This window comes from Pseudopipra pipra, chromosome 13 (genome assembly GCF_036250125.1).
Source record: "Pseudopipra pipra isolate bDixPip1 chromosome 13, bDixPip1.hap1, whole genome shotgun sequence".
Taxonomy (NCBI): domain Eukaryota; kingdom Metazoa; phylum Chordata; class Aves; order Passeriformes; family Pipridae; genus Pseudopipra; species Pseudopipra pipra.
In genome coordinates, this window is record NC_087561.1 from 18133878 (window position 1) to 18155624 (window position 21747).

General features: G+C 48.5%; 1 protein-coding gene across 14 annotated transcripts in view; it reads left to right on the forward strand.

Annotated features, from left to right (window-relative positions):
• Positions 1 to 21747, forward strand: part of ARHGEF9 (Cdc42 guanine nucleotide exchange factor 9) — a 187361-nt gene that overhangs the window by 109615 nt on the left and 55999 nt on the right. For 13 of the 14 annotated variants that reach the window (XM_064670187.1, XM_064670188.1, XM_064670189.1 and 10 more), the window contains 2 exons: positions 7540 to 7719; positions 20334 to 20525. In XM_064670187.1, coding sequence (XP_064526257.1) covers positions 7540 to 7719; positions 20334 to 20525 — 372 coding nt within the window. The remainder of the gene's footprint in view (positions 1 to 7539; positions 7720 to 20333; positions 20526 to 21747) is intronic. The other variant, XM_064670190.1, reaches the window with a different exon arrangement.

Consider the following 21747-nt stretch of genomic DNA (forward strand, 5'->3'; position numbering starts at 1 on the left):
TTCCAGACCCAATCTCATTATTTATCTGAGCTAAAAGATTATGGCTAGTGGTTATTTGTAATTACTCTACGTGAAAGATATGCCATGAGGCAAGAGGAGGCTTGATGTGCCCTGCACACAGAAGGGATTGGGAAGCAGTTACGGGGGCATATGTGCCATCAGAGCCAGGGCTCACTGGTGCTCCAAAGCCAACTCAAACCTGCATGGCCAGTGCTTTACTGGGGACACTCTGCCTTGGTACCTTCTCCTCAATGCTGCCGTGGCTTTATAGGCACTCTCAGCTCTCCAGTGGATCTGCGTTCCAGCTGTTGTTATTAATAGGAATGACATGGGCAATAACCATAATAAGGTGGAAAATCAGACTAATCCCATCCCCTGGGGTCTGCTGCTGTGCCCTGTCTGAGGCCAGGTGATCTCCTGCCTGCCAGGTGATACCTCTTCAAGAAAATGTGAACCAATGAAAAACAGAACAACCCAGTCCTAATGAACCTTTACATCTGTACCAACTCTCTACCTTTAATCTATATAAAGCTTCCAACCAAGTGTGACAGCCTTCCCAGAATATGGGGCTATCACAGGCTCTTGCTCCAATCAGCCTCTTTCAGCTGAAATCCAGCCATTGGTTAAATTCATCAAAGGGCTTGAAAGCAGAAAGGGAAATTCTTTTACTTGTGCTTAACCTTTGGGTGATTGCACCTCTTCAGAGAATAAGCAAATCAAGTGGAACTGCCCTCCCATTTGTTTGGTGAATGAGCCACGCAGAGACCCACTAAGATTTGGCATTATTCACTTTGTATAATTTCTGAAGAGAGGTTTAAAAATAGATCCACAATCAGAGGGACTGTTAGGAGATTATGCAAGAGCGAAGTGCAGCGTGATGGGGTGGGGGGATGTTTTCTTGTACACTTCCTTTTGTCTGCTCCTTCAGCTGAGTGACCCTGTGGGGAAAACCACAGCGAGGTGTTGGACTGAAACACAAGGTACAGAACCCACTACTCCACTCCCCTCCTTGCTCCCTGTCCTGCTGGGGTTCCTCTGAGCGCTCATTTCTTTGAACACCAGCTCTTTGTATATCCTTGTTTGAAGATGTTTTGGTTCTGGAAGGGCCTGGTGAATACAGTGGGAAATTCTATTGTTATTTTATGGTGCTTTTATGTTGGCTGAATAAAGGGCATGTCTGTACAAGAACGGTGTGAACAAATGGCATCGACTCACCGTGTTTCTCCATCTCCCCTCACAGCCTGCTCCTGTTCCTGCATCCCTCTCCTGTGGAGGAGTACACAGTTTATATAACGTTGATTTGAAAGGGAACTACCCAGAGCTTTTAGTTCCTAATGTTAGAACTCTATTGATGTGGAAATAAATGATGTAACAGAGAGATATTTCCCTGTCTTAAGATTATTCATATTTCTAGAGGCCATAGTCCTGAAAACTTTGAGGTACCTAAAATTTCCTAAGGAGATAGTAAGCGATGGTAGATATCTTTTGGGGTTTTTTTTGGGAAGGTAGCTCTTCATTAAATGCATTTTGGACTAGTGGGAAACTCTGTACTGGAAACTCAGTGCAGAATCTCGTGGGCTAACGATGATCATTTATCCCTGGAAGAGTATGACCAGGTAAGAGTGGTTTAAGTGACCAGTTTGTGCCCCCTTCAGTCTCCAGGGACCACTAAGTCTCCGATTCCTTTTTCAAGTTGGCCCATAAGAAGCCAGTAAGTGCTGATTAGTTGAAAACATTTAGCAAAATTTTGCAGTAGTGGCTGATTTCACTCAAACGTGTTTAATTCTCGGCTGCCTCACTGTAGGCAGGGGCTGAGGGGGAGCAGCTGTTCTCCTCCAACTGTGTGTCCTGGCTTGGGAAGTGGGCAAAGTCAGGGAAAATGCACCAGATGCATCAGAGGTAGAGGCTCAACCATCCCCCAAAATAGTCTTGCAGTTGGTCCCATCTTGAAGAGCTGGAGCAAAGTCCTTTTGCAGGGTCACAGTGGGTTCGTGGCTCACAGATTTAAACCCTGCCTGGGAGTTGTAACCCTTAGTTCAGAGGTCCCTTTGTAAATGTGCTTTAGGAAACCATCCTGGGTAGGGATCCTGGGCTTTTTTGATCCGGATGTGCTATGGATATGGACTGTGAGATAGGAGGGGACGTGGTGTGGGGGATCTGCTGCTGCAGGAGGGTCTTTCCTGGCACCCCCCTTGTCCTCCTCTCCTTTGGCTCCAGACCTGCTCTAGTAACAGGGTTAGGCAGAGTGATTCCACCAGGTCCTGTAACAGGGAGTTGTTCCAGTTATTCCTTCTAGTTTTTATTTTCCTGCTTAACTTCAACAGGGAGTTATTTTATCTTGATAGCAGTGCCACCAAGGCATGACCAGAAGAGAAAATGCAAAATCCTGAGTCAAACTACCACTTTTGAACTCCTTCCTTACATTCCTTGGAAGCTCCCCCTGAGGCATTAATGACAATCTTTCTCCTTTGGCTTTGGAAAGCGCGAGGGAAGAAGGAAACAGTTGGGATCATCAACCAGATGGGCCTTTCTGAGCTTTCCTGGTGCTGGTGGGGACACTCTGCAGCATCCCTCCCATGGCCTGCCCTGCTGGGCTGGGCTGGCACTGCAGAGTCCTCTGAGACCCTTTATTTACTGTTTGTTGTTGTTGTCATTTTATTTTGGCAGCACCCCTTAATGTAATTCAGTATTTCCAGTGGCCACGTTCCATCCTGGAAATGACACTAGACTAGAAGAGAAAGCAAAATCCTCATGGACCTTAAGTAGGAATGATTTAATTCCTTCCCACTGACTTTGCTCACTGTTGTAAAGCACTCACCTGTTGTAGCTGAGTGGTGGGAGTGTCTTAAATAAGCATCTGTAGAGGAAGGGTTTGTGACTGAATTGTTGGAGGTTTGCAGGGGGCTTTGGAAACCCGTGGGGAAATTCCCTGGGAAGGCTGAAGTGTGTGTCATCCTGGTGATACAGGGATAACACCCCTTATTCTTAGTGTGTTCCAGAAATGTGCCATAATTAAAGGGAGCATTGTCCCTTTTCCCTTTTTTCTTTTCATTTGTGGTGCTGGGACATGGAAGTGGACCCTCTCCTGTCTGTCCTGGAACTTACCTTTGCCCATTCCCAGGTGTTTGCTGGGAGGTGAGGAAGGGCCCAAGGTAAGCAGTGACTTTCCCAGTAGTTAATCTGGTTTTCTGCCCACTGAGAAAGTTTTTTCTCCACCCCAGAAAGTGCTCTGGCGTCTCCTGTAAAACTGGCAACATTACTCTCAGGTCTGTTGTTCCAAAATGCTCCTGGCCATTTCTGCACTGATGTTACATGGTGAAAGTGCCAAGGAATTTTCTCCTTGGGCTCTTTAGTTTGAACAACCAACTGACAAGAATAATTGATTTTAATGGGAGCTAGGACTTTCACCTGGAAGACAAACCGTGTTCAGGGTATGTCAGACTGAATGTACTTGTCACCTCCTGCATTTCTTCTCAGTGCCTCCCTCTTCTCCTGGGTAGGACACTTTGCCCAAGTATCTGTGTCCTCATTGTAAATTTTCAAGGCTGAGATTTTGTGAATTGTCCTGGTGGCCACAGAGAACATAACTCTATTTACAGCAACCTTCTCCACACAGAAAACTTCTGGGTCTGGAAGAGTGCTGTTTAATATTTGACTATTCCTGTTGTGATTATTATGGTTAAATGCAGGTCTTTGTTACCCCGTTTTAGCAATGGACAAATTGTAGCTGGGACGAATGTAAGATGTTGGAAGTGCAAACTTCTGCATCAGCCAGTTAAACACAGAGAATTGTAATTTCTAGGGCATGGTTCACCTGACTGGAAGGCGGATGGCTGAGATAGCCCAGATGAATCCCACTCCATACGTGTCTCTTCACTGGTTAAAAAGGAGTCCAGATGAGTGATCTGACCTGCTGTGTGGTAACACTGTGGGAGAAAAGTTCCTTTCAAGGTCTTTTGGCTCTGACCACAGCACTAAGACCTGGCTTTGAAACTGAGAGACGTGAACTTTCTGGAGTGAAGAGCTCCTGTGTTGAATTCTCTCAGAAAATATTATTTCATTCTGACCTTTCTCCAGTTCATCATCTCCTGCTGCTGCAGATGTCAGGTCCTGTCTCCATATCCCTGCCCTGAGAGAGCTGGACGGCTCCACAGATGCAGCAAGATGTCTGGCAAGATAAATTAAACTGGATCTTTTAATTTTAGGCTCTGACATTCTCTCAATGGACTTAGCCACCATCCTTTTTTTACAGGCTGAGCTGTGTTTCCATTCTGAAAGGCTCAGGCTTGCTTGCAGGATTCCTGGCACGTGGATCCCCTCCTTGGGCCAACAATAAGGACCAGGGGCTAGGAGGGACCAGCCAGAGGGGCCTTTCTTCTGTGGCTGGCACGAGGCACTGAGAACCAAGGCCTTAGAGCCTTCCTCCTTGAGATCAAGAAGCACCTTGCAAAGCCACCCCAGCTTCTGACATCCCCTGAAAGCACCTTTCAGAGCTCTGTGTTGACAGCAGAAAAAGGCCGAGGTGTCACCCCCTCGTCCCTGTCTGTCCCTCTGCAGTCCCTGCCAGCCCTCGGAGCTGGGATTTTGTGCCTCGGGCTCGGAAATGCGTTTTTGCCGAGTAGGCGAGGAGGGTTTAAAACACAGTCCCTCTGAAGTTTGGTTTCGGTGACGTTTCTGTGGCAGTTTGTGCCCAGAACTGCCTGTGTGTGAAGTGACAGCAAAGTCTATGTCAGCTGAAGCAGAAACAGCAGGAACAGGGCCCCTGCGTAACAGCTCCACTCCTGGTTCCTCATCGCTGCAAAACGGACTAAAATACCCAATGGCATTAACAAAAGGAGCAAGTGTCAGGCCAACCCGAGTCATTTTTTGACAAGAAAACTGATTTTCCAGCCAAAGAGAATGTACCCTACTGCATTTACTTAGATAAGCTGAATGCAAGATCCCAGTGAGCCACGGGTGGAAGGTGGCCAAGGGCAAAGGGGGACATGTGAGGTATTACTGCAGGATTTCTGTGACGCTGGAATAAATTTTTCATGCTGTTTCACAGATCTCTGGTAAGGTCTCTTTGGGAATAATATTTACAGTTCTGGTCGTCTGTGTTCAGGGAAGATGCAGGGAAAGTACCTGGATGCCTGAAAGGGCTGGCAGAATGTCTGTGGGGGAAGGAAGAGCTCTGGGCCAGGACAGGGCTGGAAGGGCAAAACTTGCTTAACCTGGATAACCACGCTTGGACAGGGTCCATAAATACAGGACCCTCGATCTAGAGCAGAGCAAGGGGTGGTGAGGAAGCACAGAAACATGGCACTACCTTGATCTGAGCACTCAGATGTAGCACTGGAATCAGAAATCAATCTCTGTAACTGTTGTTTCTCCAGGTGTAGTTACCCTGCTTTGCTGAGCCAGGGCCCAGCACGGGGTGAACTGGGGGTCCATCACCATCTGACTCCAGGTGCCGCTCATTGGGATGGGACCCTCTGGTGCCCAGCTGTTTCCAGCTCTGTGTCCAAAGCCCAGGCACAGGATAACCCCACGCTAAAGCAGGAGATGCCTCTGCCATGACTTCAGCTGTGAGCTGGGTCCATTGCTTGACTCTTCAGTGAGAGCTTGTCACTGACCTGTGTGTGTGTTTGCTGTCTGATGTCAGGAGATCTTGTGAGGCTCGTGGGTACAAGTCCCCTGTGTGATACAGCCATGTTTCTTTTACAGCTGATTTTGAATTAGAAAGGATGATTTGTCGAAATGGAAGTTGGAGGAATATTATTTTACTTTGCTACAGGAACAAGAGGGGCCCACTGCCTAGATCTGTCTGGGTTTTGAGGACGAAAGTTAAGCCTTGTAGATCTTGTTGCATTATGTACAACTGACTAATAACTGAAGAGCTGGAAGTGCAGCTCTGATTGTCCCAAACCCAAGGAGCTTGATTTCTTAAAGGAAAGCCAGTTCAAGGCAAATGGTAAATCAGGTCTTTTAATCTGTTGACTGGATTGCCTGTAGGACATGAATGTCCTTCTCTTTTTATGCCAAGAACCCTCAAGCAGTGCTAGAAGGTTCCCTTCTAGCAAGCTCTCAGTGTGCAGGTAGTGATTAGCAGGCGTTTTGGAAAGCCAGACTTAGGAAAAAGCCATTAAGAACTCTGTAACCCGTTGCTTCTACCCATTGCATAACCTCTGTGATGGGCTTGTGTGCTTTGTGTTCCCTGCCTGAGCTGACAGGACACTGTGGCTGGAAAAACTTCACCACGTGGAAGGTCTATAATGGTCTGTAATAGTCCAGTGCTGAGCTCTGTCCTTGTGAGCTGAAACTGTGACTTGGAGGCAAGCCCAAGTCCGTGTTCAGGGCGTCTCAGTGGCAGAATTAATGAGCGAGGTTCAGGATGGCCCTGACAGGCTAATAAGCATATGAGTGAAGTGTGTGTTTGGTGGGGCAGCCTCACTGCTCAGTGCAGAGTTCCTGCAGTGGGCAAAACACAAACACAATTTACTATTCTGGTAAAAAATACACGACTGCCATTCAGAGGAGCAGTGGGTGTCCCGGGCATGGATGGATGGTTTCTGTGGAAGCACAAGCAGCAGCGTTTGGATCAGTCCCTCCTGCCAGCATTCAGCAGGAGTTTCATATCTATTACAGCACTGAGGCTGACAGAGCTCAAGAAGGGTTTGGGTGATACTCTGAGGCACAGAGTGTGACTCTTGGGGATGGTCCTGTGCAGGGCTGAGGGCTGGACTCGATGACCCTTGTGGGGCCCTTCCAGCTCAGCACGTTCTGTGGTTGTGTGTGATTCTGTGAAACTCGGTGGCTCTCAGTGCCATGGTGCTGGCCCAGCTCTGGGGCTCGACATGGAGGGGTGTTCCGTAGGTTCTGTCAGACACCAAGGTGGGCTCATACAGTTTCCAGCGGGCAGGTCTCTGCACTGTCAGCACAGCCAGTGCCAGCAGGTTTCCCTGAGCTGGCTGTGCCCCAGGCCAGGTCTGGAGCAGGTCATCAAGGTGCCACTGTGCTCTTCTGAGCTGCTGGAGAGCTGGAGGATGTCAAAAACAAGGGATGTCAGTACATCACCAGCACTAAAATGGGGAACTTCCACTTTAAAAAAAAAGTGTTCTTCTAGTTACATGTGCTGCCTTTGCTTGGATTTGCATGGAAAGCCTCCTGAGCCTCTGACATTCCGACCGAGCAAACTTGCTCTGAAGTGAGAATTCCTTTGCAGGAGGACACTATCGCTTGGTTTTGTTCCATTTTTGGGAACTGCGTATTCTGCTGGTGGAACTGTCCCTGGAAGCCATGTCCCTGCCAGATGTGCATGCTCCTAACACAGCGTGGTGGTGGGAAGGAGGTGGTGCTGCTGTCCCAGGAGCTGGGACATTGCCCGGTGGGGAGCAGGATGGTGGGCTGTGGAGCACACGGTGTGAGGGTGGCATTGCCATGGATCGGGATGAGGGCAACTGTTTGCCGTTTTGCTGAGCGCTTTGCTGTGTCTGTGCTGTGCACGTGAGAGTGCTGGGGATCAGGGCATGCATTGACTGTGGTTTTCTGTTTCCCAAGCTGATCAGTGGTGGTTCCATTGTAAGTGCTGAGGCAGTATGGGATCACGTCACCATGGCCAACCGGGAGTTGGCGTTTAAAGCAGGAGACGTTATCAAGGTCCTGGATGCTTCCAACAAGGACTGGTGGTGGGGTCAGATCGATGATGAAGAAGGATGGTTTCCAGCCAGCTTCGTGAGGGTGAGTGACTTTCCTCTTTTTCCTGCTGTAATGAATCACTGCTGATCAGAGCATCAAGGAACCGAGTTGTTGCTGTGTTTGTTCTGCTTAATTCCACCATGTCTGTCTTCTGTCAAAAATTGGGGAGCAAGGAAGGTTTCAAAAGAAATTAGAGGGGTAGAGGGAGGCTGGAATAGGTGTTGGCTCTGGTTTTCTATGCTCTTGGGATATGAAGTGGCCTTTGCTGTGTGTCTATTGTAGCCTTTCTTCTTAAACAGTTCTTTGTAAAACCAGTTCAGTTTTGTGGTGCCTGCAAGTATATGGTTTGGTGGGGCTTAGAAGTTCACCAGGCTACAGGGGATGCCCTTAGAAATGTTCAGGGCCAGGCTGGACTTGGAGCAACCTGGTCTAGTAGAACATGTCCCTGCTCATGGCAGGGGGTGGAACAAGGTGAGCTTTAAAGTCCCTTTAAACCCAAACCATTCCATGATTCTATGATCTAGATGAGCTTCGTGCGGCACAGGGAGGTGTCAGCCCTCCCCTTTTCCAAAGCGCTGCTGCATTTTGACTCTTCAGCAGTTTTGGATGTAAAATTACTTCACCGGTTAGTCTGTGACCAGCTCTGGTTATTTTTTTAAGGAGACAACCATTTTGTCTCTGTTTTTCTGCTGTAGTAGGTTTTCTGTCCCAGCCATCCCCAGTGATGATCCAACCTTTTAGAAATAAGGAGGATTTGAGCATTTAATGGGTTTTTTTTGCTCACTATGTGATAAAAGTGCAAAGGGTTAAGAAGATGCCCTTTCTGCTATAGTCAGCTCCTATCACATTTATTTGGGTGCTCCTGAGCCTTCCTCAGGGAGTCAAGATGTCACCTTTGACCTACTGCAGTTCTCTGTCCTCTCTCTTCTGCCGAGGGTTCAAGAGGCAGGATCAGAGATTTAATTCCTTTGCCCATTCCAATGCCTGATCACTCTCTCCATAAAAAATTCCTTCCCAATATCCAACCTAAACCTCCCCTGGCACAGCTGAAGACCCAGCCCTCTTGTCCTACTGCTGCTTCCTGGGAGAAGAGCCCAACTCCCACCTGGCTCCCCCCTCCTGGCAGGGAGTTGTAGAGAGTGAGGAGGTCTCCCCTGAGCCTCCTCCTCTCCAGGCTGAGCCCCCCCAGCTCCCTCAGCCTCTCCTCACAGCCCTTGTGCTCCACTCCCTTCCCCAGCCTCGCTGCTCTTCCCTGCACCTGCTCCAGCCCCTCCATGTCCTTCCTGAGCTGAGGGCCCAGAGCTGGACACAGCACTCCAGGGGTGGCCAAGAAATCACGAAGATTTCTTTTGCCTTGTAAGATTGTGTGAGATGTGATTCTTTCCCACCCTTCCAGGCCATTTGACGAGCTTGGTAGTGGCAAGGGGAGGACTGTTCTCCCTCAAACATGCACTGAAGACATTCTGCATCCCAAGGAGATTCCGTGTTTGCTTTGGTTCTCTGCCTGTCTCACCTTCTTCTCTGAACCCTCCCTCTTCTGGGCATCCCTGAATCATCAGCATCTCTGTGTCATTGATCACTTCACCTGGGAAATAGCCACGGGGATTAGGAAAATTGGGTAAAAATGTATAATGTGGTTTTTCCTCTGGTATTACAGTGACCACCAACGAGGAACTCAAGACCTTTGCTTGCTGCTGCCTCCCCAGCACACAATTTTGTCCCCTGTGATAGTCAGGGTGCAGCTCTTGGGTCTCTCCCAGGACCGGCCAGTGCCAAGAGCAAGAGATCAGTGGCTGGAACTGGAGCCTGGGCTGCCTGAAAAAGTTTATGCTGTTATTCTTTCCCAGAATAATAACAATTCTGTGAGTCTGGCCCTGCAGCCAGTGGAGGCAACAAGTCTGGAAAATGGATTTGTATCAGGTGTGATGGAGGTGAAAACCTTCCTGCAGAAACACTCCCACCTGTGTCCCTAACACATCTCCTCTGCTGCAGCTGGAAAGGCTGAACAAGAACAATCTGTCTCATTATTTTTTCTTGATTTAGAGACTAAATGTTCTGGGCCAGTTTAACTTCTCAGTGCATTGACCATTGCTGTTTTCTTTGTGATTCTGGGGAGAAGATTTACCCCCCCCTTTTTGTGTGATGTCATAAACATCCTGTTCACAGGAGGTTTGAGAATAGTCTGCTTTTGCACTGCCCTGTTTTCTGAAAACACCACACTGAATGAGCAAGTCCCAAAATTATTTTGAATATTGAATGAGCAGCTGAATGAGCAAGTCCCAAACCCATGGATCATTCGACTTGGCTGAACTCTCCATCTCTCCCTACACTTTTCAAAGGCTGGGAGGATGGGTTTAGAAACTGAGAAAAACAAAGGAGACGAATGAGTGAATCTCAGACTGTTGTATACAAGTGTGTGATCGACATCCTGGAACAACCCTTGGTGCTGAGCATCACGGTGGCCTTGCCAGGCAGGTTTCGTGCTCCTTCTGTCTAAAGTCACAACCCTGTGGCTTCACTTTTCTCCAGTGAGATCAATCCTTCCGTCAGCTCTGCCAGGGGCTGGCTTGGCTATTCTATGTGGGAGACACTTGCTGAGGGTGGTCTGGGACCAGCTGCTGCCCTGGGACAGACTGATGCACTCCTGAAGGGGAGCACTGCCTGGCTCTGCTGCCCTGAGTGAGAATTAATATTTAAAAATAAGAGCTTTGGCCCATTTTGTCCACAGGTCTTCAAGGGAGGCTGGAGGGGAAGATTTGCCCCCCGGGTTTCCAAAGCAGCTGAATAAGAACTAAAAGAACTGAGGGAAGAGCAGCTGATCTCTCTTTCATCATGAGGAGGCTGGGTTTTTCTCTGTTTTATTTTGAGCCATGATGCCAGAAAACTGCCTGATTTAGCCTGGTTGGTTCTAGTTTTACTTGCAAAATAATTGCTTTTCTTTATATTTCTCTTATGCAAGTACCAGGAGGAAAAGAGAACAACAGCATGTTGAATAGCAGAATAGGAATAGCATTCAAGTGAGGGATGTCAGACAGACTAGGCAGGTATAAAAACAAATAGGAATAATTTTAGGATATTTTAGACTTCAGGGCTCTTGTAAGTACTAACAGTGACTGCAGCAGAAGATCACTGCACAGTTGGGTTCCTCTGAAAGTCCTTTGGATCACTTCTGAGGACAAAACTGGGCTGCAAACCTAGTTTGCAATGAGATGTCTGACGCTTCTTGCTCTCCAGCCAGATCATCTGAAAACCTTTGGCAAAGAACTTGGCACTCATGAAATCTCATAGCAGGAAACTTCACATTTGGAAGTGGAGAGGAAAACAGGAACCTGCTGATTCCCTTGGCCTTCTTTCCACACAGAGTCAGGGGGTGGCACACAAAAATTCCCTGCGCATGCAGGAGTTGTTGTCTCCATGCTCACACCTGCAGTAATCCTCTCGTAGCTTGGGACTTGGCTGGAAGAAAGGGGGAGAGAGGAAAGCCATAGAGTTTTGGGAGCACAACAACTCTCAAGGAGAAAGTGGATGATAAAGCAGTGCTTTTTGGGGAAAAGAAAAAGCACAACATAGGAGAAGCAAAATTTGGAGTTAGTAGGGAATGGTCATTGGTTTCTGCAGGGAACTGCTGCACTCAGGGAGAAGGTTATGAAAACCCATGAGTCAGAAAGGGGGATAAGAACTCCAGAACTAAATTTAAGGCTCAGTAATGAGCTGTTTAGGACAAGTGAAGGTATCTGTGTGTATTTTAGTGCACATTATCCAGGGATCCTGGGCACCCACAGGGTGCAGCCATCAACCCCATGATTAGTGCATGTTGTCTTTGAACGTCCTGTGAACTTCAAGTGGTCTGGAAGGTTGGGAGGTGCAACTGGAAAAACCAGCAGGAATTTTAAACAGGAATTTTAAACTTCCCGTTTAAAACTGTGGAGGACAAAACCCCCATATCCTAAGTTGTAGAGTTGAATTTACTGGTCTGTACCCTCTGAAAAGATTAGAAATGAAGTTAAACTTGATTCATCACTAATTCATTAAGGTAATTAACTGGGTTGATATCACTTACATACAGTGTACCAACTAAAACTCCTATTTCTGGGAAGCACAGGATTCTTAAAATTGTTAATGCAAGTATTATATATATATATATATATATATATATATATATATGAGTTTTTGCATAGCAGCACATCCAGCATTGACATGTGCTCAAAAAAATAGGCTTAGTGTTGGTAGGGAGGGATTTATAGTACAGAGTAACAGTGCTGCACATGGATCCATTGTTGTACCTTGAGGTCTTCTTTAGAAAACATAGTAAGTCTCAAACCAAAATTTTGCTTGCAGAGCCCCACATCATCATCCCAAAGGGCCCAGGTGAGGCACTCCAAGCACAGGAAGTCAAATGGATTTGTGTTTGGGCTCTGATATATTTCCACTGAAAAAGAAATAAAACAAATGAAGCTCATGAACGTTTAGTGCAGTGGAATCTTCCTGCAGAGACGTGGCAGAGTGTACGTGTCCTGGGCAGAGGGGGGGATTTATTCCTCTGTAAAGCTCTCTTTAGTCTTCTTGGATCCAAGAGGCAGACTGAGTTTCCAGAATGTATTTCTTCTCAACTCATCAGCAGTGAGTCTACCTTCCTTACGTTAGGAAGCCGAGGTAAAGAGCAAAGCTGGAGCTGAGGAGGTTTTACTGCAGCTTCATGCAGTGCCTGAGTTGTTGTGCAGAAATGAAGGGTCCTCCCAAGGCCTGAGCAGAGAGGATATCTGAATTCTTTGTGTGCTGTACCTCTTCCAAGAGAAGATGCAGGGGTGGAGGAGGGCAGCACCATGTTCTCTCTCACCATTGCCTTGGTTCCCTCAAGTGTTGTAATTTTAGCTTGATTTTCCTGCTGAAAAGCTGCCTTTGACCCACTTTATTTTCTGCTGCTAAAGGAGAAGTGCTGGATAAATTGATATGAGCTTTTAAGGTGCTGTGGAGGAGGAGACTGTAAACTCAGAGCCTTGTCCCAGGGCCTGGCAGCTCATATCTTTATTGGGTACGTGGTTTTCGTTTTTATTGTAGGAGTTGTGACTGCTCTGTACTGCAGGTGTAATTCCAAGAGCCAGTCACATCTGCTGCTTTTTGCCTTTAAAATCTGATTATATCTTGATACAGCAGCTCATCACTCACCTGCTCTCCTCTTTGCTGCAGTCCCTGCATTAGCATTCCCTTAGCATAGGTGGCAGTGGCACCAAGATGAGATTTCCAGAGGAAAGAGGGTGGTGCTGAGGTGGCATCACCTGTTGGACATGCAGAGTGGGATGTGCTGCAGTGCCTGCTGCAGTCACTGCCTTCTAAAGGAGATTTTATTCTCCCGTGGCAAATCCAGCATAAAAATAGCTCTGGTGGAGGTCTGGGCACAGCACAGAGACAGGATGGGCTGAAGAAGTTTGGGGTTTTTTAAAGTCAAGCAGCATTTGAACCCCAAGTGCTGCCTGTGCTCCTGCAGCCACAGGGACTGCACAGCTCGTGCCACCCAGACAGGTCCCATCCCTCGGGTCCCCACAGGGCAGGCACTGGCACTTTGCCCTCTACAAGCTGCCTTGCGGGTGCAAAACCAGAGTTTTGAGGCCATTCTTTGAGTCAGGCAAGCCACGCACAAGTCTTCACAGCCTGCCTTCCCTGTCCCCTGCCAAGGGGGTCATGAGGGAAGAACCTTCCCCTTCGCAGGGGTCTGCAGTGAGCTCGGAGCTTTCATTCCTGCCCCTTGTACCATCACACAGTAGGGGCTTTTGGTTTTTGGGAAATGGGGAGGGCTGAGCCCTAATTCCCAGTATTTCAATGGATAAAACAAAGCACATCCACTTTATTGCAGTGTCCAAGACATTTTTGCTACATGGTGGAGCTCCAGCCCCCGGGAGTCTGTGCATTTGGAATGCAGGAAACAGGGAGTAAGCACAGGGCCAGTTCCTTGGAGCTGTTTTTGTTCACCTTTCATGGATGCAGAGCCTGAAGCTGGCCCTATAGAATCCCCTGCTCTTTCCTCTTCCAGAAATAAGGGTATTTCGCACCTTGGGTAAAGGGAATTTCTGAGGCTGGGAACGGAGAGTTTTAGAGGGGAGAGCAAGAACTGGAAGTGGTTTTGCAGGAAGGAAAGAGAGGATATCCAGGAGCCTGTGAACTGGAGGAAAGCAAAGGATGGTAAGGCTGGAGGCAGATTACACAGGGAGAAATTCGGGCTGCAGAAGAAAATAATGGTGGGACCACGGGAGGAAAAAGAGCAACTTGCTTCAACTACTTTTCCTTCTACTGACAGACATCCTGTTCCTTGTCCTGGAAGAGGATACAGGGAGGTGGGCTAGTTTTCCAGCAAACAGCATCCCACCCACAGTCCTGCAGCAGGGCAGGGGGTTAGGGCTGGCCAGGGGAGGACACTCAGGTCCTCACTCCTCTCTGGAGGCAGGGAAGGGGAAACACCTCTGCAGAGCCCAGGGCAGGGAGAGGCTGTGCCTGGACCACTGGAGTGACACCAGGAGACTGATGATGCTTTACTTATGCAAAGCTCTGCACCATGAGCCCTCCTTGATTGCAAATAAGTAAGTGATCTTCTTAATCCAGTGTCAGTCCAGCGGAGCGGGAATGTGACACAGGGCCCATGGCTGCAAACAAGGCACAGCACCAGCAACAACCAGCTCAGGGGAAGGAGGGAAAGGGGCAAATCCTGCCGAGCAGGGCAGCATGGCCAGGTGGGAAATAGTCCTGTGGTGCAGCAGATTCCTGGAGGGTATTGGAGCCTCTGACACTGCTGAACAGTTGTAGGGCCAGTGACACTGTAATCCACTGCCGGTACCAGGTGTTGGTGAAGGCTGGGCTGCTCACACTGGTGCTGGTTATAAAATCACTGGTGAGCAGATTCCCTGGAATGGCAGCAGCTCTCTGGAAAGATCTCCATGTGTCATTAGTCTGCCACGTTATTTAATTGTGAGCTGGGATCCGGAATGGCACATTATCTGCTAGTTTTGTCCTTATGAGTATCCACTGAATGGAGATTAATAATCCAGATGGCCGGTAAAATGTTTGTTTTATTGTGGTTTCTGATTAGCATGAGATGATCAGTCCTCAGTGCCTATTCAAGTAAAATGTCCTCTACATACAGTGCATGCACTCAGCAGGTTCAATATGCAATAATTGCAGGTCAGCTCATGCTGGACCAGTGCCCTTGGGTGAATTTATGCACCATTGGGTATAGCTGCAAATTGATGAATCAGATTTATAGAATTTTATATCATAGAATCACAGAATGGTTTGGGTTGGAAGGGACCTTAAAGATCATCCAGTCCCAGCCCCTGCCATGGGCAGGGCCACCTCTCACTAGCCCACGTTGCTCCAAGCCCCGTCCAACCTGGCCTTGGACACTTCCAGGGATGGGGCAGCCACAGCTTCTCTGGGCCAGGGCCTCCCCACCCTCACAGGGAAAAAATCCTTCCCAATATCCCATCTAACCCTGCCCTCTGGCAGTGGGAAGCCATTCCCTCTTGTCCTGTCCCTCCAGGCCCTTGTCCCAGATCCCTCTCCAGCTCTCCTGAAGCCCCTTTAGGCCCTGGAAGGGGCTCTCAGTTCTGTAACCACCTTGTCAAAGATCACTAAATTTGCCAGGCACAATTTTCCCTCAGTGCAGCCACGTTGACTCTCATGAGTCACCTTCTTGTTTTCCATGTCCCTTAGCTTGTTTTCCAAGAGGATCTGCTCCATGATCTTGCTGGGCACCGAGGTGAGCCTGACTGGCCTGTAGCTCCCTGGGTCTTCCTTTTTTCCCTTTTTAGGATATCAATCGCACAGAGCATAAACTAGCACAATGCAATGATCAGCTGTCCCTGGCTCCCAGAGCTGGTCCTTAGGGAAAAGGGGCTTTTTTATTTCACTGTTTTCCTTTCATCTGCCTCTGCAAGTTATTCCATTATGCAGGAGCTGGTCATGACTTCCCAATTAGGGTTGAATTTTGAAATAGGACTGGGAGCCTCATGATAAGCCTGTTCCTCTCCATGTGTACTGTGGCCTTTCAATGGAAACATCACATAGGATGAGCATTATGCAACTTGAATTTTTTCCCTCTGTAGTTTTTGTTGGTTTCTTTTAATTAATTCTTGACACAAAGCGTTTGAAATGGCTCTTGGGGCAGACTTCGTTGTTTTGATGCCAAGTGTTTTTCATGGCATGGGGGGAACCCACACAGTGCTGTGTTGTTTCACAGCCTGGGATGTCTTGCATTGCAGAGGTGTTTAAAGGGACACTGAAGGCTGATTTATTGTTGTAGGGTTGTTGATGGTTGGTGAACAGCTGTTGTTATTTATTTTTAAAAACCCAGTGGCAATGGATGCAGTAATTTAGTCCGGTGTCCTAACCCCCCGTCTGTGCCAAGCCACAGCCCTGGAGTGCTGAGGAGGACAGGACAGGAGCCTGGAGAGGCTTCTTGAAATCCAAGTGAGCAGCAGAGCTGACGAGCTGCCAGGGAACTGACATCCCATCTCTGCTCCTTGGAAAGCCCCACAGGAGCTTCCCAGGAGTGGCAGCCACCCATCCTGAGCTGGAAAGGCTGGGGAGATGGTGTGAAACTGGGAGAAAACTAGAGTTATGAAGTTTCTTTTATAAAAAATAGGGGTATTTGCACTGGGAAGAGGGTACATCTGTGTGTTTGTGTCCAGTGCACACTGGAAAGATGGGGAGGAGATAGACCTTTTCCCATCAGTGGGATCTCAGCTGTTCTCCACAGGAAGGAGGTCTGGCATTTCAGGCAGGAGAGCATTTTTGGGAGAGTCACATGTGTCTGAAACATAGTGAACACCCTCCTTACAGGTGACTGGGCTAAAATAGGAATGCTGCAGCACTTTCTAAATCAACTAAATATGACATTTAATAAGTTTCTGGGCAAAGCCAGCATCACCCCCATTTGCTGTTCCACCCGGCTGTCGTCTGCAGTGCCGGCGCTTCGGTTGGAGCGAGCGGGTCAGTGAAGCAGAGAGGATCCAGCTTGGGGTGGTGGCTCTGGGACAGAAGACACAGTTAACTCTTTAAGTGCCACCTCCTCATATCCCTGCATGTCCCAGCTTCTCCCCAGGATTTGAGGGCTGGAGGTGCGAAACCGGTATCAGACCCCAGGTCTGTCTAACCAGGTTGATGCTCATGGATAAGTACAAGAGCTTGGGGAGCCCACAAGATGCATTTAAGTCCATATTTAATGTCTGCCTGAGTTTGTCTGTGATTATCCCTGGTTTTAGGTGGGGAAAGCCTCTTCTAGTTTCAGTGACTGGCTCAAGGTCAGTGGCAGAGCTGCCAGTGTGCCTCAGCTTTTGTGAGTCATGGTCCAAGCTTCAAACGATGCCCTGGAAGAATGACCCAGGCTGGAATTTCAGAGAGCTTTAGAGGCTAAGGCAGAAAGCAGGAGTGCTTGAGCAGCACAGTGGGATTCATCCTTCCAGCAGCTGAGGCTGGAGAGCATAGAGTGGGAGGCACCTTCAGCTTCCTCTGGGCCCGATAAAACTGTTGCATTTGTTTTTAATCTAAGGCAGAAGTCATCTAGACTAGAACTGTGGTTTCTGTCCTTTTGGGAACATGAATTCTGGCAGGAAGGAGCAAAAATTTCATTAAGGAAAAAATCAGGACTCCTGAGGTTCCCAAATGAGGAAGGAGGGAGTGTTCCTGCCGTTCACAAAAGGCAGACAGAGTCTGAGAAATCATGGAAGTTTGCAAGCTTGCTGCTTGCCTTGGAGTTTCAAAGTCTTAGGATTCATGATTCAAGCTTACATGCACATAGTTGTTATGATTAGATCTTTCGTCCTTTATGTTTTAAATAAAAATTGAATTTTTTCTCATGCTCACCTGACTCGAGGAAGTAGAGCTTTAGAAGTGTGCTCTGTTGCCAGACTGGCAGCAGTGTCGTAAAACTTGGTGACAGGCTGTTCCAGTTGGGTTTGGGAAAGCTGCAAAATTCCTTTTCAGAGGAGCAGGAGGGTAGGGTGGGAAGTTATTTTAAACTTCAACCAACAGGAATTAATACCCACATTAGTCCTGCTTGATTTTCAACATTTGTTTGGTTTGGAATGCCAGTGAAGCGCCATGAGGACATACCCCTCATGGCATCCCATGGCATTCTGTCCTTCCAGGTCCCATTTTCCCTTCTGGTGCCCCCAGGGTGCCCCCAGGTTTTCTCAGCAGAGCAGTAGGTGTCACTGATACCAGTAGATTGTCCCCTGAGGTCACTTACATCAATGTGGCCAGAACTCAGCAGCAGCACTTGGGCATTTATTTTTCAGCATAACCCACACAGGGAGTGTTGCTCTGCCTCAGTGTACCCAAAACCTCTTCCAGAGCAGAGAGGGGTTGCTGGGAAGAGCCATGTTTCCTAAACAGCTTTTGGGTTGTTTCTCTGAACAAGAGACATGCTTCTGACATTTGTTTCAGTGTGCCAGGAGAGGTTTTCCATGCTGGATCCCCCTATATTTGAGTGGGATTAGATCCCTGCCTTCCCTTTCAGTGGCTCAGCCAGGCCTTCCAGTGCTGATAGGAATTGTCCAAAACCCCTTTCAGAGATCCATGTGTAGCCCCATAACTGGGAGACAGCAGGACCTAGTCTGTCTTTGCAGCAGATGCCACGATGGAGAAGCCCATCCTGAGGGAAGGTCCTGGGGAAAGACCCACAGAGCTGCTCTCAGGGGTGCTGCAGCTCCCAGGGGTTCTGTGTCTCCAAACTGGCACAGCTGGGCCTGGCTGGGGTCACTGACCTGCTCTCTTCCTCAGCTCCAGCCCTGGTTTGGCCTCTGTGAAGGCTTTGACATATCCCTCCGGTCTCCTGATGTGCCAAAGGAGGTTCCACATGCCAGGGTGGGGGGGGGGACAGGCAGGGCTCCGTGTGGGCAGAGCAGGCAGGATGCTGGATCCATCCCAGCTCTGGCACTGGCTCACTCGGGCACATGGGCTGCCCTGGGATGTACCTGGCACTTCTTGAGCACAGCCCAGGGGCAGCAGCTCAAGGTAGGGCTGGTGGCCCAGGGAAGAGGCATCTTGGTATTTAAATGGGCACTGCTGCCCTACACCCTCCTGTCCAATCCCTGACAGCTCCAGACACTGGGCCCACTTGGGAGCAGGGCGACAAGTTTGGCTTTTTATTGCTTTGGGGTTGTTTTATCCCCCAAGTTTGCAGCAGCAGTAACATTCTGCTGGAGAAGAGATGGGTTTGGGGGTTTTACGGCCTTTAGAACTCACAGTAGGATGGCAAAATGTGGGAGCTGCAGGAGGTGGTTTAGCAGAACACGACGTTGGTTGGGAAAGCAGGGAAGGAGCCCGAGCAAGTTTGGGGGTTTTTACTTCACTAATTTACAGGAACACTGCCCTTTACAATCTGTTTAAAGCCTAATATAAGCTGAATAATAGGAATGTATGAAAAACTATTACCACTGAAGGGAAGCCTGAAGATCGGGTTAATGATGCCTTTAGTTCCCCATGTGCTATGTGTGTGGACTCTTCCACTGCTCACAGGTACATGAATTTTTAGGTCTGAAAGTCCTCAGTATTCGGGCTTTAAATGCTGAGGAGAGAAGTTGCTTGATTTCCATCATAGCTGAGGTGATCTGTGTAAGATGGGGATGTTTCTGTCAGCTTTAAGTGTTATTTAATGCTTGTTTACAAACTACCCTGAGCCCAATTTGAGTCAATCAGAGTTATTTTAGGCAGGTTTTATTTGGGGGAAAAGGTGACAGAAGGAGGCCCTTGATCCGTATGTTGCGTGCAGAGCGCAGGCTTGTTCAGACACAGATTAGAGAGAGTGTAATCTTTTAGTTTGCAATTTCAGTGTAGGTTTGATGATGGAAAGAAACTTCAGTGTGCTGAAAACAGAGTGGTACTTTTTCATTGCTTTTTGTAATTATTCCAGTGTAGAGTATTCAGTGCCCAGTGCTTGTCACCCCGTTCCGAGCTGCCCTCAGCCCCCAGGTTTTAGGAGACTTACTCAGTGCTGTCCCTGTGGGTTGGGGATCGCAATCTCGGGATGCTGAGATGGGGGATTTGCCTGAGTCAGAAAGGCTGTTCATGTGAACTGATGAGGAAATCTGCTGTGAAATGAAATCAATGCTCACTCACAAACTCTGGCCTGGGCTGTTACAGAAACCCCAGGAACACAGCCCAGTGCCCATGTGCGCATTCATTCACATCTCTGAACCAGGCGCATCTTGACCTTAAATCAGTCACCTGGAAAGGGCTTATCCCTCCTTCCAGAGGATCTTCCTGTTCAGACAGACCCCAGCTGGAGGTGGGCAGGAACTGGCACAGCAGTGCTTTGCACCAGTACCTGCAGTTCTCCTTAGATTGGTCTGTTTTACACTTGTCCATGGTTCGGAGCACTCGGTAGCATCCAGGACTCAGTCACCCTTTCACGTGATTATTTTGTATTTGGGATCAAAACAGACAACACTTGCAACTCCTCACTTATGGGCAGAGCTGGGCAGTGTGTGGGCAACCTTTGGGCAACCACAGAAATGGACTGTGTGGGCTGTGAGCCATGTGGACACCCCGGTGACCTCTGTGGGTGTGAGGAGGGAGTGGATCTCCCAAAAACCAGGCAATCCTGACTCGTTGGCTCCTGATGCTGCTGTGAATAAGCCCTTTGCTCTCCCCTCTGCTCCTCACAGCTGTGGGTAAACCAGGAGGATGGGGTAGAGGAGGGGACCAGCGATGTGCAGAACGGCCACTTGGATCCCAGCGCCGACTGCCTGTGCCTGGGCAGGACCGTGCAGAACCGCGACCAGATGAGAGCCAACGTCATCAACGAGATCATGAGCACCGAGCGCCACTACATCAAACACCTCAAGGACATCTGCGAGGTACGGGGCTGGGACCCTGGGGGCTGTCCACAGGGAGGGTTTGTCCATGGGCTGGGACCCTGGAGCTCAGCAGGACATGGTGGGCTGTCCAGAGCTGAGGGTTCGTCCATGGGCTGTGACCCTGGAGCTCAGCAGGACATGGTGGGCTGTCCAGAGCTGAGGGTTTGTCCATGGGCTGTGACCCTGGAGCTCAGCAGGACATGGTGGGCTGTCCAGAGCTGAGGGTTCGTCCATGGGCTGTGACCATGGGGCTCAGCAGGACATGGTGGGCTGTCCAGAGCTGAGGGTTTGTCCATGGGTTGAGGGTTTGTCCATAAGATGAGGTTTGTCCATGGGCTGTGACCCTGGGAACTCAGCAGGACACAGTGGGCTGTCAGGAGAGGTTTGTCCATGAGTTATTTGTGAAAAAGCCACAGTGTGTTTGAGTGGTGTGTCTACAGAGGAGCAGCATCTGTTGATAAGTATTGATAGTTCTGAGAATTTTCTGCTGGATCTTATAATTCCTTCAGTTTGTATTAACTAAAAGTACAGTTTCCGGCCCTTTATTCCATACCTCTTTGACTGAAACATGATGAAGTTGAGAACCTTCAAGCAGTCCTCTTAATTAAAACCCAGTGCCATCTACTTTTGAACTTGTGATTGAGGAAATGAGGTTGTAATTAAACCAATCAGTTACCCGTGTCATCTGTGCCTTTCATATCCGGTTCACAATTTCCCCTGGCTCAGGATGGCCCCCAGTTGCCTTTGCTTATGGTGAGACTGATGGAAAAATGTTTGCACCGTGAGAAATGAAGTACATTAGGTTTATCCAGTGGAAGGAAACCAGCAAACAAATGGACCTTAATGACTGACCCCACTTATCCCCAATTTGATTCTTCTTCATGATGTTACAATTAACCTCTACAACCCCTTACACACAGGATTAGTGCCCTGAGCTGAGCCTGGCGTGCAGAGCATGTAGGAAGGGGAGTGCAGAGTTGCACTGGAGAGGGCAGCAGGACAGCTTGGGCATTCTATGTAGAGCATGTACTTATCTCTGAGAGGCAGAAGTTTGCTAGCACTGAAATCAAAGCCCATGGATGCCTTTCAGCTCATCCCTTGGAATGTTTAGGATTTAGTGAGCCTGTGCCCAGTCAATGTGGTGAAGCCCCTTGAGGATTCTGCTTAGAAGAATGTCTTCCTCCCTTCCTACTTGCTGCTTGTCTCTTGACAAGGCAGAGCA